The 24,013-nt window shown below is 58.8% G+C and overlaps 1 protein-coding gene across 2 annotated transcripts; it reads right to left on the reverse strand.

Annotated features, from left to right (window-relative positions):
• Positions 1-1,357: 1,357 nt before the first annotated feature.
• Positions 1,358-24,007, reverse strand: Ctbp1 (C-terminal binding protein 1). Of its 2 annotated transcripts, none has more exons than XM_005408695.2 (10): positions 23,736-24,007; positions 17,896-18,086; positions 15,440-15,594; positions 10,969-11,113; positions 9,198-9,404; positions 4,368-4,582; positions 3,640-3,770; positions 2,917-3,044; positions 2,507-2,624; positions 1,358-2,284 (listed from the first exon to the last, which is right to left on the reverse strand). In XM_005408695.2, exons 2-10 carry the CDS (start codon positions 17,900-17,902, stop codon positions 2,101-2,103), a joined length of 1,290 nt encoding a protein of 429 aa, XP_005408752.1. In that variant the 5' UTR covers positions 17,903-18,086; positions 23,736-24,007; the 3' UTR covers positions 1,358-2,100. The 2 variants fall into 2 exon arrangements, with proteins under 2 accessions (XP_005408752.1, XP_005408751.1); XM_005408694.2 differs by having other exon boundaries at positions 1,358-2,287.
• Positions 24,008-24,013: the final 6 nt, after the last annotated feature.

Here is a 24,013-nt window from a genome sequence, read left to right on the forward strand (position 1 = left end):
GCCCATAACACGGATGATGCACGTCATCCACGCGACTGGCAAGACACAACCTGGCCACTCCAAAAGCAGAATAAGCCCTGAAGAGGACACAGCAAGGGGCCCCAGCCACAGGTACAAGAAGCCCCAGAGGGACAGCTGTTGGCTCAGGGACAGAAAATGTGAGCAGTGGGCAGAGAGCACGCGCTGCGCCAGACCACGTGTACACAGGTAGGGGGCCCAGCACACACGTGGACCGGAAGTGGGCCCAGAGGTGTTGGCTGCCATGTTCACCGTAGTGAAACTGTGCAGGGACCATGAGGAGGTGAGCTTCGAGGAGGTGAGCCTCAAAGTGGAGGCCACCAGCGGAGTGCACGGAGGAGCACGGGAAACTGGTGGGAGCCCAACAGAGCCTGGCAGGGCTGGCGAAGCACAGGCCTCAGCCACGTCCACGGAGATGCGGCGGCCACGGGAGTAGGAGCTCTGAAAGCTAGCCTGGCACAGGCAGAGGACAGTGCAGCCCCGGGATGCTGCAGGGCGCCCGACATGCAGAGTCAGAGCTTCAAGGAAGCCCGGAGCTGGGATGTCCCCGTGGACCCTGGAACTGAGGATGATGTTTCTGCAGGCTGTAACGGGGTGTTAGGGTTTGTGTCTGGATGTCCCCCTAAAGCCTCATGCGGTCATAGGGCCTTTTCAGAGGTGGCTGAATCCAGACTGCGTGATTAGGAAATCAGCCCACTGATTGGTTTGGCACTTCTGGCTAGGATCAAGGGTGTGAGTGCTACACCCGCCCTAGGGCAGGCACCCTGCATACAGTAAGGAACAGAAAGAAGCTTGTCCCTTCTCTCTCATTTTGTGGTCTTCCACTGCCATGAACTGTTGCTCCTCTGCCATGTGCCACCCTGCTTTGGTGCCAGCGATTATGGATGGAAACCTCCACAAAATGTAAGCTAAATCAACCTTTCCTCCTTTAACTTTGGGCATCAGGTATTTTGTCTCAGCAATGAGAAAAGTAACCAAGACCAATGGCCATGGCACTTTCTCCCACCTCCACTAGAAGGGCCGGGACATCTGCTTCCCTCCTTCAGCATCCCCACTTTCCCCTGGCCTCAGGCTTGCTGGAAGGGAACTATGCTAGAGATGCAGGTGGGCGTGGGTTGGCCAGTCCTGCTCCCATGAGGGCTGCTGGCCGGGTGAAGAACTCCACAGCATGGATCCGTCACTGTGGCCTGTGGCCCAGCGCACGTGGCTCAACACACACAGGGACTGCAGCCCGCTCCTGAGAGGCCAACTTAGGCCACGGTGGCCAAGATGGCCAGGAAGGACAGAGACCCACCAGGGGCCCTGTGTGACTAAGCCACTAAAGCAGATACTAGGCGTGCTGGCTCTTTCTGGGATTTTTATTCCTTTAAAATAATTCATACAAATGGTTACAGTCACAAACATGATTTTAACCAAAAATATTGCTAGCCTACCACATCAGCAGGACGGCACCGGCACAGGCAGGGACGCGGCGACCCTCCGCCTCCCCCAGCACACTGGTGCTGCGACCCTCCTCCGAGCTGCTTTGAGATGCCGCCTTCATTTGGAACAGGGGGTTCATGCCAAAATTAGGAAAAACAGCATTTGTTTTGTTTTTCTAAATTATTCTAAAAATAAGACAAGCAGGTAGAAAAAACAATGCACTGTGTGGCATAAAAAGAAACGCGGGAAGGATTCATTGTCCTGAGAAGTGTGCCGACTGCCTCGCGGGGCACGTTCCACAGCGCGGGGAGGGGCCCAGGCAGACGTGCTGAGCGCTCCCTCAGGTTTTCTTTTTGTTGACAGCTAAGCAAACAAATCCTCTGCAATGTTCTAAGAACTGTACACAGACAAGAACATCCATGATAGAATTAACTACTAACTTCTTCTGCTTAACGAGGAACGCAAAGGACACAGGACGGTGAGCCAGCCACGGGACGGGACAACTACAGTCGACACGGGGAGCTGCATGGCCTTGTGCCACCTCACGCCCCCGCCAGTCTCTGGGCGCTGGGGCCGCCACCGGGCACCACCTCTGCACGCCCCGGCCTGAGGTGCGCGGCGCCCTCCACTGGGCGCTGAGGCTGGAGGGCTCCTCCCGGGCTACAACTGGTCACTCGCGTGGTCTCTGTCTGCCTCAGGCTTGACAGTTTGGCCAGGAGAAGGGGCGTGGGGTGGGTGGGCCACAGGGGGCAGGCCGTGGGACAGGGACATGGCGCTGGGGACGATGCCTTCGACAGCGGCGGGGATGCCAGTGGGGGCCACGCCCACAACGCCTGGGGGGTACCTGCTGGAAGGAGGAGGAGGTGTGAGGTCCCTTCAGGGAGGGCTGAGCACACCACCCAGGCCCAGCCCTGGCAAGCACCACCTCTTAGGTAGAAGGTATCCCTGCCAGCTCCCCAGGAACCCCTCGTGAGGTCCTCATCCCACCAGGGGCCTCACCCACGGCCCCGGCCATCCTGAAGGTCAGTGACTGTGCCATCCACCTGAGGCCCTGCGTGCCACTCACCTGTATGCAGCCCCATTGAGCTCAGGGTGCACAGCGGCGGGGTCCATGCTCGCCCAGTGGGTGGCCGCTGTCAGGTGGTCCTTATTCACGCAGTTTCTCAGGCTGTCTGGGATACGACCTGGGCGTGGGAAGGTCAGAGCACGGGTCAAGCCTGCAGTATCACCCCGCAGGGCCCTGGCTATGGCCTCAGTGGCTCCCTGCCCAGCGTGGGCTTGCTCCCCACAAGTGCTGGGTCCTGTCTGCTGTGGCCTGTCTCCCCTGCAGCTCACTGAGGGTGCAGCCTGCCGGCACTTCAGTGACTTCTGCCACAGGCATCATACCTGGCACCCCGTTAGGGCCCCAGAGGTGCAGGAGCCAGCACTGCAGCCCCAAGCTGCGCACAGGGGCTGGCCGGCGCAGTGGGTGCCCACCTGTGACGGCTCGCCGGATCTCACGAGCGGCTTCCTCACGCATCTCGATGGACGCCTGCTCGCTGTACCACGCGGCATGCGGGGTGCAGATGAGGTTGGGCGCGTCCTTCAGGGGGCCCTGGCTGAAACTGAGGACACACAGGCCAGTTGGGGGAGCGTGGTCAGTGCCCTTCCCATCCCCCAGGCATCTGAGGGCAGGGCACGAGCTCCTGACAGGACAAGGGACCACACAGGCCTCCGAGCCCTGCCGTCTCCTCTACAGGCTGAGCCCCCAGCCAGGGACTTCACACTGCCAGGCTCCCAGGATATGGGGAAGGGGCCCAGCCACCCCAGCTCACAGAAGTGGCCACAAGCTGAGACACTGCGGGCCCGGAGGAAGATCAGCCCAAGCAGGACCAGAGGCTGCTACAGGGCTCCAGCGCCAGAGACCACCGTGGGCACCAGCCCTCACCTTACCCTGACACACGCACAGGCTGTGGCCAGTCACTCTACTCTAGGACAGCTACTTCCCACGCCCCAAAGGCCCTAGGGCTGGCACCCAGCTGCCCCATGGTGACCCAGTGCCACCCAAGCATGCTCTTTTGTCATGGTGGCCCACAGCTGTCTGGGTCAGAATGGCCTTTCTATGGGCAGCTTCTGACCAGGGTGCCAGCCTCTCCCCAAAACTAGCCACAAGAGTTTGAGGCCAGAGGGCACTGTTGCCAGGTCGTGTGCAGCTGGCACCTGAAAGGCTCAGACTCATGCACGTCCAGCGCTGCACCACGGATCCGCCCCTCCTTCAGGGCCTGGGCCAGCGCCTTCTCGTCCACCAGCCCGCCGCGGGCTGTGTTCACCAGGAAGGCCCCCTGTCTCATCTGCAAGGACAGTGTTGCAGGGTCAAGGAGTGTCCCCCACTCTGCACCACTCCACCACCAGTGCCAAGAAGGGGCCCCAGCCCCAGCCCCAGCCCCACCAGCCCCACCCTTCACCCATCCTGCCACAGCCCTGCTCCCAAGCCGCACACTCACCCTCCGCAGGCACCTGGCCCTCACTCCCTGCTCCTCATGCTCAGAGGACAGCCAGGGACCCAGGCAGCTCCCCGAGCATGGCTCTGGTGCAGGGCCCACGGAGCCATCCCCCTTTGTCTCCAGACCCACCTGACCCTAAGCATACCCACCCACCATGGAGGCCTGGATCAGAATGGCTTTACACAGCCAGCTGCGGCCCACTGTGGCTTTGTGCCCATGGCTCTCACCGTACCCAGGCATCACACCATCTGGAGCCCCCACGGACGGCAACTGGCCTGGTCCTCTAGGTGGCCTCAGAGTGTGGGGCAGACACCGTGGGTGGGAAACCCCCCAAGCACACAGACACCACAGACACACGCAGGCACATGTGCTCACACAGACACGCACACACGCGCCTGCCGCAGGCCTGTGGGGCGGGGTGGTGCGAGGGGCCATCCCACACACCTGCTTGACGGTGAAGTCGTTGATTAGGTGGTGGTTGTGCTCATTGAGACCACAGTGCAGAGTGACACAGTCACTGTGGAACAGCAGGTCCTGCAGGGTGCTCACGCGCTGCAGCCCCAGGGCCCGCTCCACGCCGTCTGGCAGGTACGGGTCGTAGAAGAGCACATTGAAGCCGAAGGCCTTCGCCCGCAGGGCCACTGCCTGCCCCACGCGACCTGTGGGTAGGACGGAACGTGAAACGGTGTCCCCAGGCTGGGCCACACAGGACTGGGGTGTGGCAGAGCTCTGCACAGAGCATCTGTTCCCAAGGGCGGGGCCGAGTGGGTGAGCCGGGAGGCACCTTTATGGGGCACGGGGCCTGCCGGCTCCCCTAGTCTGCATGGCCTCAGGCTCATGAGCCCGGCCCCTCCCACCCCATCCCAAGCTTCACTCCTCAAGGATCACTGAGACCTGAGCTCCAGCACCCGCACTTGGCACGACACCGGGGCCTCAGACACACAGGACACAGGCAGAGGACTCTCACTATGGGCAGATGCCCTGTCCACCACCCCTACCACACAAGGACAGCGAAGGACAGACACTGCAGGCTGCTGGCCAAAGGTAGAGAGAGGCGATCCCTTGAGTTGGGTGAGAAGGTGCCAGTCCAACCTGAAGAAGAAGAGCTCGGCCAGGACTCATCAGGCTGGTGAGCCTAGGACTCTTAAAGAAGCTGCCGGGGCAGGCCTGCACGGACAAGGGGGTCTGTTAGAGACTCCAAGGGGTCAGGAAAAACCTAGACGGTGGAGACGGCAAGAACCAAGAACCCGGGACAGCAGGACTCTGAGGCCAAGGGGCCTCATGACCACTCCACCAGTCAGCGAGGGGCAGCCCGAGAGCACACGGAATAACCCACGTCTGCAGAAGACACAGCACTGTGCAGAGTGCTGAGGGACACAGTGCAGGCAGAAAAGGTGCCAGCTACCCAGCAGCCAGTGCTGTCACTGAACAGGACACAGGGTGGACAGATGAGGCACAGGGGGTGGGTGCAGAGCTGGCAGAGACCTTACTGCCATAGGTGCCCTGTGGGTGCCTGGCACTTCCCAAAATCCAGGCCAGAGAACAGTACCAAGAGCTCCCCAGTTGCCCGAGCTGCCTGACTGCACAGGGGAGAGTCCTGGGTGACGCTGGGCCCACAGATCACAAGAAGTCACGACACACAAGGAGACAGGGAGATGTAGCTTCTAGCGAAAGGAAAACCCACACACAGCACAGCAGACTGCTGATGTCCAGATGGTAGATCTGGTGAACAGCAGCACAGTAACTAATCAGAATCAAAGGAAAATATGAGGAAATGGGTTAGAAGAGAGGGAATTCCACAGGGACACCTATGGCAACAAGGTCTCTGCCAGCTCTGCACCCACCCCCTGTGCCTCATCTGTCCAACCTGTGTCCTGTCTTCAGCTACTCCATGAGGAACCAAGCAAAAGGTTCTAAACCTAAAAACCACATTTGCAAAAAACTGCTGCACTGACCCCACTGCAAGACGAGAACCAGCAAACTCAAAAACAGGACCCCAGAGTCAGCAGAAACCACACATGGCAAAGCCAGGACAGAAAGGAGCTCCTAAAACTTTTTTAAAGAACAAGAAAGGTAAATTCAGAGGGAAAGTTGTTAAAAGACACAGCACACACACTAACCCACAGGAAGGCGGGCAGCTGTGTGAACATCCGACTTGGGATTTGCAGAAGCCACTGCAAACACTCCCTACAATGCAATGGTGAGACCCTCTCTTGGTCAGTACCAGGACACTGGCCACACTCAAGACTGCTGGCACCACAGGCCTCACAAAAGCCAATAAGCAATGAAGTAAGGCACAGAGCCAGGGAAAAGAAGGCTCATCTGTGTTTACCCATGAACAACCCAGCAACACACGCAGAAGATCCAGAGAACCCACAGACTAGAATTCAGAGGATATGGGTCAAAGAGGTCAGCACAGAAAGACCAAGTACATCTCTAAACACGGAGAATCAATGACTGGAATGGGCCGTGATAGCACGTGCCTGTAATCCCAATATAGTACTCCGGGAGGCTGAGGCAAAAAAATCTTAAGCCCATTGTGGGCAACTTATTGAGACCCTGCTCCAAAATAAAAAGTAATAGTGCTGGGGATTTTTATTTTATCCCAAAATAAAAAGTAATCAGTGCAAAGGCCCTAGGTAATCATCAGTATAACCAAAAAAACAAAACAAAAAGAACACTAAGCACTGGAAAAGAAAAATTAAAAATGTATTTAACAGCATAAAAATATCAAACACCTATCTGGTGTTGTGGCTTGGTGACAGTGTGTTTACTCTGCAAGCACTAGGCCCTGGTTTTGATCTCAGCACCATTAGAAAAAAAAAAAAAAAAAACAAACAATCTAATAAGGTTACCAAACTGTGGAAACCTCCTCATTTGAGTTACAAACAAAATTGACATAAACAGCAAAAGACACATCTGTGCACTGGGAGCCTGGACGCTGGTCAGAGGCTTGTGGCCCCCAAGCACGACACTAACCCAGACGCAGATTCCATCACGCAGCAGGCACAGTGGGCGGGGAAACCCACAGCCCTCCTGCATGGCAGGTGGCTTTTGGCAAAGCTGCCACGTGCTGGGCAGGACCCTGACAGGCAGTGCCACAGGTCGCCATGCCAAGTACAACTGTGATCCTAGGTGGCCAGAGACACTTAAGGCCAAGCGACAGTTTCCAGCACGCAAGAGCACCTTCGTGACCTGGGGCCGGCAGAGATGCCTTAGGGCACACAAGGCACCAACCTAGAAGGGAGCAAAGCTGCCTTCACCAAAACAAGCTGCTCTCACCAGACACAAGAGGAAGGGGGCCGAGCGTACAGCAAAGTGTCCCCAGCACCAGCCATGCAAGGAGCCATGCAGCCGGACACCAGCAGGAACCAGGAAAGCAAGTGAAGGACACTGTGGCAGGGGCTTCGGAGGCGGCAGGAGCAGGCGAGGCCAGGCCTCCTCGCAGTCAGAAGCTGCAGGTCTCAGCAGAACCACGCTACTTCACTGTCCCACCGGAAAAGAGGCCAGCAACACCAAGTGCTGACAGGGAAACAGCTGCCACGAGCCCAGCACACCCCTGCCTGAAGACAGCCCGGCAACCTTCCCTGCATGGTAGCAGCCCTGCTCCTGCTGGGACACACGTCACACGCACAAACTCAGCCACAGCAGCGTCACTGAGTCACGTGGCAAGGCCCTGCCTCTCACTAAGACCTGTGGACCGCACAGACACGGGCAAGGCTGGGGCGTCATTCTCTGAGGGAGTACAGGAACAAAGGCCCACTTCATGGCCGCACCATGGCAGTGCTGGTGAGTCTGACCCACATTGCTGGCGAGTCTGTGTGGTTGCCGCAGGCCAGGGGTGCCCAGGCAGGAGGGCACGGTGTACACCCAGGTTACTAGAATGGACACACAACACTCCCCAGTGTGCATGTCAGGCAGTGTGTTTGAAAAAGGGAGGGAGGGAGGGAGACACAGACAAGGGTGAAGCACAAGGCATGGGTGTCAAATCCGGCGGAGGCAGCAGCTACTCAAGTGCCACGTGGTAGAACGCCACACAGGGATTGCACAGACGCCGGCTCACGTGCATCACTAGAGTGGCCCCACGCGCCTGTCCCCACTGCCAGCCAGGGCAGCCTGGACAGATGTGGTGGGGGGCAGGCAGTGGGCACAAGGGGAACCCTGGGCACAGGCTACAGTGGTCCTCGGAGACCAGGATGCAAGAATGGTCAAGAGGGGCAGAGAGGGCTGGGGTGGCCCCAGCGCTGCTCTGCAGTCAGAGGCTCAAGATCACGGGAGAGCTCTGAGCTGGCACCATGAGGCACTGGAAAGCCCTGACAAGCAGAGAGAACTGCGCCACAGCTCAGAGTCAAGGAGCAGCTATGGGGGACCCAGGCAGAAGGCAGGCCTGAGTAACTCAGGGGACAGAGCCATGGGCCTTTCCCACCTGACCAGACACTGGCCAGTGTCACAGGCAGACAGCAGGCCAGGCCTCAAGATGGCAGGATGCTCTTGCCCCCGGACCACCCAGCTGGCATGCCCTGCAATCTTAGGGCACTGCCCCACAGCCACATGCCTGACCTGCCTCTTCCAACAGGGCCGGGACGCCCAGGTGGCGTATGGGAAGGGCACAGTCATTTGTGTGACACCCAGGGGTGTTGCAATGCTGGGCACTGCCCCAGGCCTGCCCCCAACCTGATGTAGGCCCAAGCGCTCTCCCTTTCCTGACTGCAGGGGGCACGTGAGGTCACGGGGGTAGTGAGGGTAAGGTTGCCTGTGTCAGGGTGGCAATGAGAAACGAGACACCCATTGAGGGCACCACTGGGGATGCAGATTCCTCGACAATAGCCGTGGGCCAGGTGGCACCAGCATCCTCCAGGAACGGCCACACCGGGGGTGCAGTGTTAAGGACAGCACAAGGCCAGGCAGGGACATGGGTGGGGTGAAGGGGGGTAGCCAGGCTCTCTCCTCACCTGGAATCACAAGCACCCAGCCACACCAGGGGCCGTGCAAGAGAATGGCCAGGGATGTGTATGTGGGATTCCCGTGTGTGGTGTGTGTCCCACATGATGCCCAGGTGCCCACGCATGCCACACAAAACATCAAGTGTGGTGTGCACATGTGCCCACATGACTTCTGCTAAGGCGCATGCCTGGAGCCCACCAAGAGCTGTGCCTCCTCCATCCCATCCTGGCCTGAGTCCAGCCATGTGGCCCATGTGAGCTCGGCTTCCCTGAGCACGGGTTATGGGGGCAGTGGCACCAACAGGACCAGGATGCCAATGCGCCAACCCACCCAGTCCAATGATGCCCAAGGTCTCCCCGCGGATCCTGGCAGCCCCTGAGGCCACCTCGCGGATCTGCTCAACACTCTGGACACGTGTGCCTTCCCGCAATGCCTGGTGCAGCCAGGTGGTCCGCCGGTACAGGTTCAGGATGTGGCACAGGGTTGAGTCTGCAGTCTCCTCCACGGATGCTGCAGGCACGTTGCACACGGCGATGCCTGCAGAGACACAGGGTGCATGTGTGGTCACCACGTGCACTAGGACAGACCTCAGCGCTGTGGGTGCTGGAGCACCTTAGTGTCATGCTGTGCCACTGAGGCCAGCAAGATGCATGCATGTCACGGCCTGAGGGCAGTGCAAGAGCTAGGGAGCCCATGCAGAGGGTCTAATCTATCGCCACCGCAAACACACTTCAGGCCACACTCACAACCTCCATGGGCAACTAGTCAGCAAGCACAAGGCCAAGGACAGGCAGAGGGACATGCTGAGGAAGCCGCACCAACAATGCTTCCTCCCAGCCAAGCCCTGCTGCTCACAAGCCTGCGTGTCCATCGTGCTGGCTCTGGACCCTCCAAGCTGCATAGGCTTCTAGTCCCTCAAGGAGGTGGCACTGACCCACCCCACCACAGCCATCCCCAGAAAGAGTCCCTTTCTCCCCTGGCCCCTCCCACCCGACACAGTCCCAGCTGCCCACAGCCCATCATACTCCTGCCCCAGCTAGAGCCTCTGCTGTGCTGGACATCCGCATGCCCAGAAGAGGTGCTGGACAGGCTGTGCTGCTGAGACCTGTCCCAAGTGCTCAAGGTGTCTTCTGACCAGGGGGGCCCAGGGCAGGTACTGCACTCCCCAGAAATAGCTTCTTCATCATAAAATGGGAGACCACATACAGCCAGCCATATGGCCAGGGAGACCCCACACCTGCCACCAGGCGAAGGGAATGGGGACCTGGAGGACAACACTGGCCTGGCCCGGACGGTCCCTGGCTGGTGGGTAGAGCCCAGGATGGTGGGATTATGGATAGGGAAGATGGCACGGATGCAGGGCCTGTGTCTACACCTCAACATGCCCTGCCCAGAATGCCACCAGTACAGAGGGAGCCAGCACACAAAACTGACTTTCCAACCCGGGCCTGAAGCTCCCACAAGTGGAATCATCACGCTCCTGCCCTCGTTGACATGTCGAGGTGATATGTGCCAATGCAAGCACTGTGGGCACGACCCATCTCAACTTGCCACCCACGCGGACTGGGATGAAAGAGATGGAAAGAGATGGAAAGACATGAAAAGCCTGCCAAGCAGCCGGGTGCTGCTGCAGCATGTGGGTATACAGGTTCACCTGTGTACATTCCTGTGTACATGTACAATTCAGGATGCATGTGCACATGTGCATGTGTACACGAGCAGACTGATGCTGGCACACACGCCCTCAAGTGCCTGTGCATGTGTGCACTAGGCTACAACGCAGTGCCTTTCCCTTGGGCACAAATTGGTGACTACCCGGCAGGGCCCAGGCGAGGAAAGTGGCTGTGACCTGACAGGCCTGTGACAGCACAGGTGGGTATGGAGCTCAGCTGGACCTTGTGCTGTTGGACACGGAAGATTCACGGTCCAAGCTACTGAGAGGTCACTGCCACCTCCTAGCAGCGTCCACAGGACCTCACGTCTCCAATCCAACCCCTCAGGCCTAGTAGACTCTTGTCCTGTGATGTCAAACCAGAGGGGTGGGGCCAGGCACAGGGAGGGGCCTGCTGAAGAAACCCACAGGAGCGGCCCAAGTACCCACCTAAGTCCCCGGCAGACTTAATGTCAATGTTGTCAAAGCCACTGCCGATTCGGACAATGATCCGAAGGGCTTTGAATTTCTCCAGGTCCTCTCTGGTCAGCGTGATTGTGTGGTACATCAGGGCGCCCACAGCCTCGTTCAGCACCTGAGGGAGAGAAGAAGACTGCACTGAGGGGCACCGGCCTGCCGGGTGCTGTCCAGGCCCAGGAGTCCAGGCCTTGCATAGAGCCCTCAGCCTCCAGCCTGGGCTCGGGTTCCCAGGATCAGGCAGCCAGGCAGGCCCCATGGCAGCCACAGTGTCCTCACAGAGCACCTAGCATACAATGCAGCCATCAGGAGGGGCTGCAGCTAAAGGCCAGCAGGAGGACAAGCACACACTGGCACAGACACCAGCAAGGGCACTGGGAAGGAGGCCCTTGAGGGTAGGCACACAGGCCTCAGGGCCATCATGCACATGCACGGCATCTCATGGGACACTGCCAGAGAACTTGGAGATGGAGCCCCATGTCCAGCCCTGGTCACAAGAGGGGGACTGAGAGGGTAACCCCGCCCTCAGCACATGCCACTCCTGTGCAGCCCCATGCATGCTCAGTCCTGCCCCACAGCCACACTCCCCACATGCAACCACAGTCCTGCCCACCCCCCACTGAGACCTCAGACTATAGCCATGCAGGCAACCAAGGAGGCCACCCACAGGATCCCCAAGGCTCCTGGTTCTGGGTTCTCCATGATGTGGCCAGCAGGCCAGATGCTGAGCCCAGTGACTACCCTGGGGGTTACTCCTCCCGGCCTATAAAGACCCCCTGAGCACCCAAGACCCCTCTGAAGCCATAGCCTTCACCTCCCAGGACAGCAGACCTGTTCTGCACTGGAGGAGATGGCAGGTACATCACCCACCTGGACCTAGTGGGCAGAGCACGCTCTTGGGACATGGTCAGGGAAGGGTCACAGATGGTCAGGGAAGGGTCACAGGTGGCCCGGAAGACCCCTCTGGGATATGACCTGAGCCACACAGACGATCTACGGATGCCCACAGCAAGAAAGGCTGTGCAGAGCAGAAATGGTGGAGACAGGTCCTGGAGACATTAGATGGGGCCCTGCCAGGCAGGGTGTGGAGGTGCTGGGCTGGGCCCTAGGGGCCACGCAAGTGCATGGGGCAGCTTGTTTTTCATCTCGAGTGGTCGTTTCACCGTGGCGCTAGCATCTTCAGTCGCACTTTTCAGTATACGCTGGCTCTTCGGGATCAAGCTTCGGGATCACTTTCCTGAGCTAAGTTCTTAGTAACAGACACTGTCTGCCCCAAGGCACCCTCTCAGGCTTTGGCTGCACACAGCTGTGAACACCAGCAGCCATTCCCACAGGGTGCTGGCACCCCAAGACTCAGGGTGGCATTGCTATGCTTTTTCAACTGCACTTCATTTCTCAGTAGGTAGTTTCCCTGTTCCCCTCTCGCTGCCAGGCCATGTCTGACACTGCAGTACGATGAAGGCCTGTGACAGGAAGCTGAAGGTGGCCCAGGGACCTCACTATAGCCCCCGTGGCCTGGGCCCCATCAGGAGGCAAGGGCCACCCCTCCACAGGAAGCACACAGGCTGAACTGCACCTCTCCACACACCCCACAGCACCTGTCACGCTCACCTGCCTGCCCACCGAACCTCTGCCATCACGCCAGTGTCACCGAAACCCGAGGTGGCAGTGCCACATGTGTAGTTTCCAAACTGGCAGGCGGACGTGGGCCATGGTGGTATCTGTGGTGAGCAGCAGGAGGTCTGCAGGCCCCTACCCTTGCAGGCCCCTTGGTCTGTTTTTGCTCCATGAGTTCTGACACCTCAGCACACTGACCATATCCCTCCCAGGGCCATGTTTTCATGCCCTCCTTCCCATTCCCAGAATAGGCTATCCACACAGCACTCACCGTGCCAGAATGCTTACGATCCACAGCCCATACCCGAGGGCCCCATCCTGTGTCCCTGGGTCCACTCACAGCAGCCCCATGGTGCATCTGAGGGGCTGGGCGTGCCCAGGGCAGGGGAGCACCTATGATACTAGGAGGAGGGCTGTGTGATGAGAACCTGTTCACCCAAGCCCCAGGTCATACCTGGGTTCTGTGGCACCACCCACTGGGGCCTTGCTACCTGGCTGGCCGCCTGTTAGGAGCTCAATCTCAGTCTCCCAGCCCTTGATGGATGGCATCCCAGCCCCAGAACCCCAGCTGCCAGGTGTACCATCCTGGGCCAGAGGCTGTGCCTTCAGGGTTATGCTCCACTAGCTCGGCTGCTGGCTTCTGTGTCAGTGTAGAACCCCACCTGGCCCCACCCTGGTACCCACTAGGTCCAGTGAGACTCTAGATGGAAACCTTCTTCTTCCTGTGCTTTCTGGGTGAGATGATGTTGGGGTCTCCTCTGCAACACTTAGCGACATCCAAATAACTGACACACAGGGCAGGGCTTGGTTTTCCTTCCGCATGGGGAGCAACAGGCCTGTGCCATCCCTGGCTGGCTATCCCCAGGCTCCTGTTCTGCTACTCCACCACCCCCAGAACACTGCTCCTCCTGAGTGGTCCACCCCTGGCTCTAAGGCCCCAACCCAGCATCTGGTTTCCAATCGGCAGAGAAAGGGGAACCTGCACAAATTCTCCCACCTCTCCCTCATGGAACTATGTAACTTGGCCACACCTAACAGCACGATGTAGGAAGTCCTCACCCAGGGCCACACACCTATCAGGAAGAAGGAGACTCCAAGGCTGGTGAGGGGTCAATGGTGGCATTCTGGACACGGAGCCTTGTGACTCAGTTTCCCTTGGCTCCACCTCCTGAGACGTCCTTTGCCACCTTAGTCTTCCTGCTATAGTTCTAACTTCCTATCTGTGTCTGTCCCCAGGATCTGCCCCCAGCTCCCGCACACACGTGTCACTGGTTTCCCAAGGACATAGTGCCCCTGCCAGGCAGGGCAGGTGCAGGGTATGCCCTCGTGCAGGGCACCTCCACTTTCCGGCGTGGATTTTACTTTCATCTGTCAAGAGGGTGCTGGCATGTTATGATTTCACTTTTCAAATTCACTGGCAAAAACTAAGTGCCACGTATGCATGTGGACATTTCCTGCCTGCTCTCATTCCATTAATCCTTCAGGTAGCTGCGCGCTGTCCAGTTCTCCTAGGAGACAGACGACGGCACTGCCTATCCATTCATGCTGCTGCCACCACATCCACGTCACTGTCCCTTTACCCCCCAGGAAAGGGGGTGGCATGGTGCAGGGCCCTGGGATAAGCCCTCCCTTGGACGTGTGTGGCAGGCCGCCCTGCCTGCAGTGCCTCGCGGGAGCCATGGCCTGCACGCTGCCGAGCAGTTGTCCCTGCTGCAGCGTCCGTGGGTGCCAGTCGTGCCCCACAGGGGTGTGCTCTCAGGAACAGTGACCATGTCCACCACACGCTGTCCATCCGTTCTTCTGCTGGCAGCCCAGCCCTGTCTCCTGAGAACTGTCAGCTCCCCTCTCATGCCCTTGCGCCGTCCTGCCCACTGCTTGCAGTTACACATCCCCAAATGTGCTTTCAGCTGTAGGCCTTTCCTGCTCTGCACATCCTAGTTTTCTCTTCCAAATCTGCTGTCCCCTCCCTGCACATCCAAGGCTGGCTTTGCTCTGCCATGGTAGCAGTGGGTGCCCTGCAGCTGGAAAGGGCTCCTGGTGGCTGGCACCTCTGCTGCCACAGGGCCTGACCTCTGTGATCACCCAGCATTCCATGGTGTAGCGTGGACACCACACCCAAAAAGGAGCTACAGGACACCAAGGCCCTGGGGTGCTGAACACTGTGGGTAAGGCCAGTGGCAAGCTGGATCACGGTCTGGTACAGCTGGTCATAGCCAGGGCTGACCACACCTGGTATGTTCAGGTCCACAGAGCTGACCTCCATGTCTCTCTCTACCTGGGCCACAGATGCACCTGCAGACTCTGGTGCTGCCACAAGCAGAGCCTCACCAGGGCCATGGCCATTCACATGGTAGGTCCTGGGCCCTCCTGGCTGTGGCAAAGACTGGCCCCACCCCTCTGGCTCTGAGAGGCTTCTGAGGCTCATCAGAAAGAACTCTGTGCAGCTCTGTTGCCATCTCCGGTGGGGAGATGATTCTGAGTCACGCAGCCGTGACGACACTCGTCATGTGACACAGGGCCCTGAGTCTGAGCAAGCATGAGTTGTGGCAGCCGCCCCAGTGTTGGCCACCACACCGCATCCCGAGGAGGACACATGCAATGCAGGGTGCCAGGTGGAAAAGCAGCACATCTGCCTCTAATACACACAGCACCCAGCAACAGCCATCAGAAGCCAGGCTCCACTGTCAGGAGAGAGCTGGTCATGATGGAAGTGGATACGGGGGAGGGTCACCCCCTCTCCACCTCCCAATAGCATCAAGCACAGTGACAGGGAGCCCACACTTGGGAGCCAGGAGTGTGAAGGCTTCTTCTGCAGTCTGGACCTCACCTTCTCATGGATCTCCTGTGTGGACTGCGCGTCACAGAAGGCCACTGTGGCCACGTCCTTCAGGATGGGCATCTCCACTGTGCAGTCCCGGCCATCGAGCAGTGCCACTAGGGGTCGCGGGTGCAGGGGCCCATTCATGATCGGAGGTCGGACGCCTGCAAGACAGAAGGGGACCCTCAGCTCGAGCCTGCTGCCTCATCCCCACCCCCAGCACTGCCCTGGCTTCCTGTGCTCAGGGTCTTTGTAAAAAGGAAAATAGGAATCAGTGGGCAAGACAGGCTGGTGTCTGCCACAACTTGCTACTGCCTGAGTGGACCCAGACCAATGGGTGGGGACGCCATTACAGACCCCTAGAGGACTTCTGAAAAAGGCCCGTTGCTGTTTCCCTGCCTGAAGCTGCTCTGTAGCTGCCCAGACCCCCAGGGTTACAGGGACAGACACACCCTGCCTGGCCTCCCTTCCACATGTAGGTATCGAAGATTAAGACACAGTAAACGTAGAAAAGGCCTAAAATACACTCACAACCTTGTGTCCCCACCTCTACCCCTGGACAAGTGATAATTTTTAGGCCAGGGAAATAGCTCAGCAGTAGGGCACTTGCTCAACGTGTTTGTGAGAGGCCCTGGTTCTACTCCCAGTGCTGCATGGGGTGTTTACGTTAACAGTTGGGTGAGGTGGTGTACACCTGCAAACCCAGCACTGTGGGAGGCTGAGGGAAGAGGATCGAAAGCCTGAGCCCAGCCTGGGCAACTCTGCAATTTAGCAAAACTCTGTCTTAAGATTAAAGCAAAGTATATAAAAACGGTTGGGAGTGGGTTGGGGATTTAGCTCAGCAGCACAACGCCTGTCTGGCAAGCACGAGGTCATGAGTTCGATTCCCAGTACCAGAAAAAAAAAAAAAAAGGTTGGGAGTATAGCTCAGTACAAAAACCCTTGGTTAAATCCCAAATACTGCAAAAAAGAAAGCTAAAAATCCAATTCCCTTCAGACGTGACAGAGATGAGTGTCACTAGGCCAAGGTGGAGAAAAGGCTTCTACTCAACACCTGTTGCCAGGGCAGAGAGCACCCAGAAGGGCAGAGCTGGCCCCTCATTCCATAGCCTTTGAGAGCTCTACCCAGGAGAGTGAGGCCCTCTGGGGCACTGGGCCAGCACAAGAGCACGCAGAAGGTACGGGGGGACCGGGAGATGGAGCCACCAAGCAGGACCTGCAAGCATGACCAGAGGCTGTGAGGACTGCAAGGACAGGTAGTCAGCAGCCTGCTCCTGTGCCTGCAGGGGGCTCATCGCAGGCAGGCAGCTGGGCAGCAGAAAGTGGGAGAATCACATCAAAGGAGCTGAGGAGGCCTGCAGCCCCCTCAGCATGCAGCTCAGGGCCTGGAGCAAGCACTGCTGCCACACATGGCCAGGTCTTGCCCGCCTGGAGTGGGGCTCCAGGGAGCCCTTCCCTAAGGGCTCCCAGCCCTTCCCTCCCAGGAAGGGCACCCCATCACCACGCTGTGTAGACAGGAATGTGACACACTGCCATGCAGGTCTCACTCTGAGCTGTGGGTCAGGCCAGAGCTTGCCACCTGTCGTCCTCTGCAACAGAGCCCTCCCGAGGCGCTCACACAGCAGCTACCCTGCCACCCACGGCAGGGACAGGCAAACACGTAACAGGTCTCCCTTCCCAAGTTGGACTTGGACAGGGCCTCTACTCCATAAAAGCGTCCTGTCAGCAGGTGAGTTGTTGGTGCACACCCACTTCAGCATTCTCAGCTTTACTGAGACACAAGGAAAGGCACAGCCCACAGCACAACACTCTCTGAGGCCACAAAGCAAGTCCTCGGAGTACAGAGGTGACCCGGTGCGGCCGACGCCTTGAGAGACAGGTGGACCCACCCAGCCTGTGAACAGCCCCGTCTCAGCAAGGACTCCCAGGCTGGCTGGGGGGCAGGGTCCAAGGTGGTGTTCCAGTCTGAGAAGGGGCAGGGCAGATGAGAGGCCCAGGCCACCTAGCAACTGTGCACCTGTGACACTCCTCCCCAATGTCATGGAGCTGTCTCAGACCCCAGAGCCAAGGTCATCCCAGCCACAGCCCCCCAGAGCCACCGGTGCCAGGGTGCACCCAGCAGCAGCAGCAGCATGACCAGGCCGGGGGTTGACATGTCCATCGCTCAGCCTGGACACAATCCACACACACAGCCCTGCTGACCTCTCCAGGCCTCCCTGGAGCTCTGCAGTCCCCGTGAACGCCACTCCATGCAGGTCAACCAGGCCTCAGCACCACCCCTGCCTCTCAGGACACACAACAGAATCGGTTCCAGGACAGGCCGACATACACAGTGGGGTGGGGACATGCACTGGGGACAGGGATCTCGACCATAGCCAAGCCCCAGGGGACAGCGCCCTCCGAGACTCCTCTGCAGGTCCCACAGACAGCCTCGCTCTGCCCAGGCTCAGGGAGCCCCCACCAACCTGACATTGCTTAATTGGGGATGGGTTTCCACGACCATGAATTCGACTGTCCAAAGCTTTTTGTCTTCAGAGTCCCCAGGCAGAACTGCGTCCTGTCACGGAGCCTCATCCCACGTCTTATTGTCTCCAGCCACAGCGCGAAGGCTGCTGCTCCACGACAACCACCGGAGCCTGCGCCGCTCAAAGTCTTACTAAAAATCAAACACAAGAGACACATTAACAGGTGCCCAGGCCGGCGGGCTCCTCGGGCAGATGCTGCTGCACAGACTTGGCCCCGACTTCCCCGGGAACACAGCGCCCACTGCAGACCAGCAAGGGGCTCCCTCGCCATGACCAGGCCTGAGACCAGGCCCCACCCCAGCATCCCTATGGGGACCTGGGAGTGGCTCTGGGGCCATCAGGGTGCCACTGGCATCCCAGAACCAGCAGCACAGGCACTGTGTGAGCCAGTAAGGTGGGGGCCTACACGAAAGAGGCCTGGTGTCGAGTCTAGAAGCTTATCTTAGGGTGACTGGCCCTGGCCTCTGGGAGGGTTACACACCGGCCTTCAGACAAGGCCACCCAGGTGCCAGCTCTTCAGCCACTTGGTCTCCACACACGGCTCAGAGTAGCCAGGTGTGGCAGCTGCTGAGGCGTCCCTGCTCATGGCACCAGGACACCAGGCAGGGTCTAACCCTGATGTACAGCACCTGGGCCCCACACCGACTGCCAAGAGTCCAGCCTGGCCTCGACCACAGCAAGCAATACAGGTGACGAAGATAAGACAGACCAGCTGTGGCCACTCCTTACAGAAAGTACCACGCAGCCACAAGAAAGACACCAGCAGGATGCAGAGCCCAGCATGCTCCAGGGCCACCCCCGGGGAAACCTTTTCCTCATGTCCTCTGTGTGCACACACTGGGCTGCCGCTGGCTTCCACAACACGGCCAGCTTTGGGGATGGTGTGCGTAGCTCAACACAGACGTGAGACCAGCGAGTCACCGGCTATGCCTTTTATCCTAAGAGGACACAGAAGTGGCTGCAAGAGGAAAGGCTGGAAGCTAGGCCAGGCCACCCATGGCCAGCACATGGGGGAGCAGACAATACCCTTAGGAGATAGCACCCCAGGCCAGGCCTCGAGGGTGCCCTCCCACTCCATTCTGCACATACCCTCACCAACACTAATTGACACCCTGCAACAAGTGCCCCACATACACCCACAGGGGTCCACAGCTGCTCTCAGTGGGCAAGGCTGGGAAGGCCACCTGCTGTGCCCAAGACCGCCCAGAGCTGTGCATGCCCAGTGATGCACCCTCTCCTCCCCAACGCCTGCATGGCACGACTGCGAGACAGCTGCAACCAGTGCCCATGCTCCTGACTGGAGTGATATCCAGAACAGCAGCCTTCACCTAGGGACACAGCACTGACCCACGCTGGCCCACGCTCCCCAGCAAGTCTCAGGTCCTACAGCCCAGTGCAGTGGGAGGTCGGGAGCCGCCTCCACCTGTCCCCAGTGCTGGGGGTAGATGTGCGGAGCTCCTAGGAGGGAGTCAAGTCCTTGGGACCATTGTGCTTCTCTCCTCACTGGGGGACGGCTCCCACGTGAGCAGAGACTTGGCTGTGACACCCATGGCTCAAAGCCCAGGTAACCTGACCAGCTCCAGGCTCCCTAGACACCTGCAGCTGGCCTAACTTGTGCCATACTACAGGCCAGGAGCACAGGAAACAGCTCCAGAACACTGATGGGCCAGGCAAGGTTGAGTAACACTTACGGAAGCTGTTGTGACACACCTGAGGCTGTGGAGGGTCAAGGGACCAGGCCTGTGCCCAGCTGTGAGGACCTTGGAGAAAGCAGTGCCCTCCCAAGGTACCAGTGTCCCTGCATGCCAGGTATAGTGGCCAGGACAGCCCCTGCCTTGAGAGATAAAGCTACCCCCTTTCCATGGCTGAGAATAAGGTGGCTGGAGCTGCATGCACCATTGTAGCCTATGAAAACCAGGTCCCATGGAAACCCCACACCATGCCCTGGGCTCTCCCTGTCCAACACCAACCAGTGTGGCAGGATTTCTTAGGAGGCTGTGGTGGTGACTGGTGCTGTCACAAGGAGCTGAGTGTGACAGGAGGGGGGACCAGATGCTGCCTGGGATTTACATAGCAGCCTGGGCAGGTGTCACAATCCGACAAGCTCTATCAGATCCAGGCCCCCTGGAAGGGGGTAGTGCAGGTGTGCTCTGTGGACTCCGGGACTAGAGCACTCCCCCTACCAGGCCATTGTCACCCAGTGGGGCATCCCCTGGGTGGGATGGCCCAGGGCTCAGAGCTGGCACAAGCTCTATCCCCGCAGTGGTGGCTGACACGGGACTTTGATGGCCAGGCAGTCCTGGACTGCAACAAGACCCTGAGGCCAGAGGCCTCCACTGCAGGTCCTCAAGGGGCAAGGACACCAACTCTGCCTCTAAGACAAGCCACGTGGAGGCTCCCCCAGCGATTTCATGACTCAAACCCAGGATGTAAGCCACAGGGACAGAGACCACAGAGCAGGGATGGCCTAGCCACTCACATCGCGACAGCCAAAAAGGCCCCCAGCTTGGCCAGAACACCAGCATTTCATTCCAGGTAAGCCCAACCAACCCCTGCCCAGACCTTGGCCCCGGCTGGTTCAGAAGGAGGCAGCCAGGGTGGGAAGGTGAGGTGTGAGTGACAACTGCGAGGAAACCTATGGCCAGGGTACCATGGGGACGGCTGCTCTGACCCAGGGTGAGATGCCAGTGCACAGCAGCTGGTGGCTAAGGAAGGACTCTGGCCTGGCTGGGGTGCTGACTGCACGCAAGCGAGGGCTGAGTATACATGTGGGAGGGTAAGTGTGCCCAGGAGCACTGGGTGTAACCTCTCTGCCCTCAAGAGTGATCCTGTCGTGACCACCCTGCACTACCCTGAGTTCCAGGGGTAGGGCTGAAGAAAGCCCTGTGCCTACCAGCACTGGACCCTCTCTCCGCCGGCCACACAGCCACTCAGCTGGAGGGAGAGGCCCTGCCAGGCATAGCACAGAGTGCCTGGACTCCCTCACACTTAGACGCAGCCCCAAGGCAAGGCCACCAAACTGCCCAAACCTCCTGCAGGGCCATGGGCAGCTGCAGTGCACTGTGTCCAGCCAAGCAGAGAAAGGCTACAGAAGACAGGGCAGCGCAGGGTCTCAAGGACACTGGGGAGACTAGGACATACTCCGCAGGCCACGAGCTGTGATGCTCCATCACACACAGGCAGGACAGCAACGTGGGAAGACAGGTGAGGGTACAGATACTCTCAAGATCATTTGCGTAATTTTTCTGTAAATCTAGAGCTATTCTAAAATTAAAGTTTTATTTTAAAGAAAACAGGTTAGGCAAGGAGCAGCCTCCAGGATTTTGGAAGCTACAGTGCAGGAGGTTATGGGACAAAACAGGCTCTGCTCCTTGAGGCCCTCAAGGACTCCTAGGCATCCTAGGACCAAGCACCCCATGCTGAGCCATCGCCACCGCCAGGCTGCACAGCCACAGGGCAGAAGATACCCAGCCAGGCCTTGGGCTCCAGGCCAGCACAAGTGCCCCTCAAAGCCCCATGAGATCTAAGATCTCAGACTCAGCTGCCCAAAACCTGCACCCAAGACAGTCCCTGTCCTTGGCCACAGTGCTGCCTGCCCTACAGCTCAGGCCTCCGAGCCCATGTCTGAGACACCTCTCCCGCCCCAGGCCTTATTACGAGCCCTGTGCTGGGAATGGCTGACTCACTCCTCAGTGAGAATAGGAATGAACACTACTCAGCCTCTGCTGTCACCCCTAGCCCTGCCAGCCGCTCCCTAGCTCAGTGACCTCCCGCTCTCTGGGTGATGAGGCCAGCTCTGCCCCACCGAGCAACTCCTCAGGTCACTAAGCTGTCCTGCGGCAGGCCACCTGGGCATGAGACCAGGACCTGGTCATGTGGCCAGGGTGGAAGCAGACAGATGGGAGCTGGGCACAGGCCAAGATGGAGCCACCTGTCGGCAACAGGGCCAGAGCCAGGGCCAAGGCCCTAAGACGACTGGGTGTGTGTGTGTGTGTGTGTGTGACAGCAATGCAAAGTGGCTGGGCAGAGACACAGGGACCTCCGAATCTCCCAGGACAAATGCTTCGAAGGCACAGACATATACTTTGGGGTGACATCCACGCAGCCCAAGGGCACCTCTCACACACCACGGACAAAGTATGATACAAGGTAGGCTCACTGCCTTATCCACTTCTGGGGATGCTGATGGACTTTATGTGTCTCATATGTAAACTCTTCCAGAGCCCTGCTGCCTGAGACTCCTCCTGCTTCCTGCAAAGAGGGAACACTGCCCTCGCTGGAAGGGCAGGGCACCCTCACAACCAGCAGGTTCCGGGGCAATCTAAGTGAGGCATCCATGGTTCTCCACACCTCCAGCTGGGTCACCCCTACACAGGCGCTGGCTGACCACATGGAGTTCAGAGCTCTGGCAGGTAACAATGGCAGGCACAGAAACACCACAAGAACTGCCAAGTGGGCACAGAAGCCAGGGATCCAGCTCAGCTCCCACCCTGGAACCCCAAGGGAGGAAGGTACTGGGCCACTCTGAGCCAGGCCCTTCTGCAGAGGCAGTCACCTCTGCTACCACAGCTCCTCCAGAAAGATTCACTGACCTGGAGCCAAATGACAGCTTGTCAGACAACTGAACCTTCCGCTACCAACATCCAAAAAGTGCTGCTGGCTCTGGCAGGCTGAATCTACAGGATATGCTGCTGACTTGGACACTGACCAGGCCCAGTCCCTCAGGCCCAGCCAAGCCTCCCTTCCCTACTGCAGTGTCCTTAAGCAAAAGAAAGGGACCAGAAAGGAAAGACCTCACTCCAGAGGAGACATGAACAAACCAACCAGGCACCCACCTCACAGGGTCCAAGAGGACCACAACCACCCTGGTTACAGCTGAACAGGAGACAGTGGGTCAGAATAAGACTCCACGGGAAGCTGGGCCAGTGGGGTGAGCAGCCCAGGTGCATGTCCCTCCCCAAACCTGGAAGACACCAGGGTCACAGCACATGCTCCAAAACGTGCGATCAAAAAACAGAGAAGGGAAGGTGGCTGTGGAGCCAACAGCTACTACAAGATGGTGCCCAAATAAGATGGCGAGTGGCCCAGCTAAGACCCAACTGCAGCACTGCAGGTGACAGCAGAACGATAGAGCATCTGCAGGTCCCAGCATAAACGTACAGGCCCTTAAATTAGGCACAGTGGTGCATGCCTGTAATCCCAGGAACTCAGGAGGCTGAGGCAGGAGGATCAAAAGTTTGAAGCCAGCCCAAACTACAAAACAAAAAAAAATCCACACACCCTGGCCCACACTGCATGACAGAACCCGGTACTGTGCTGAGGGTCACCTTAGGCATGGAGGCAGTGCCACAGCTGTCATCCTAAATGACTAAAGTAAATACATATACTTACTGCCTGCTGCCTTGCCCACAAAACTATCCCTGAGTTTGTCGCAACCCCCTTGCGACCCTAGGATGCCGATGAGGCCACAGACAGGGAGAGGACACACACTGGTCCGGGGGGGCTTGGCCCGCGCTCTTGCCCACAGGAGTCATCCTTCCAGAAGCACCCCAGCAACGGAAGGATGACTCGGGCAGTCGCCTGAGGGCCTGAATACCTCCCCTATATAGTGGGTGGGTGCTCTTTAAGGTCATTTACAACAGCCGTTCTGTGCCTGAGCGATGAAGGGGTCTCGGTGTTTGGGCCCCGGACGGGAAAAGCTGGCCCCAAGACACAAATGCCCTCGCATCCCCTCGCCGCCCCGGCCGGGCCCCACGCGCAACCTGGCTCCGTGGGCTCACCTTCCTGCCTATTCAGGGGACCCGGAAGAAAACCAGTCTCCTCGGGCTCCCCGTCCTAGAAGGCACTTCCGTCCTAACCAATCGCAGGGGAACTCATCAGGACAAGGGCCTGGCCCCGGGCCAGGGGCTGCCCGCGGCGCGTGCCCGGTCCTGGAGGGCCGGCGGCGGTTCGGGCCACGCCCGGAAGTGCCCCCCAGGATGGCGCGGGCTCCGGGGCGCCGAAGGCCCACGCCTGATAAGCCCGGAGGCCTGGTGGGCCGCCGTGCGGCCGCCTACCG

The sequence above is a fragment of the Chinchilla lanigera genome, unplaced genomic scaffold (genome assembly GCF_000276665.1).
Source record: "Chinchilla lanigera isolate Chin_1 unplaced genomic scaffold, ChiLan1.0 scaffold00113, whole genome shotgun sequence".
NCBI lineage: Eukaryota > Metazoa > Chordata > Mammalia > Rodentia > Chinchillidae > Chinchilla > Chinchilla lanigera.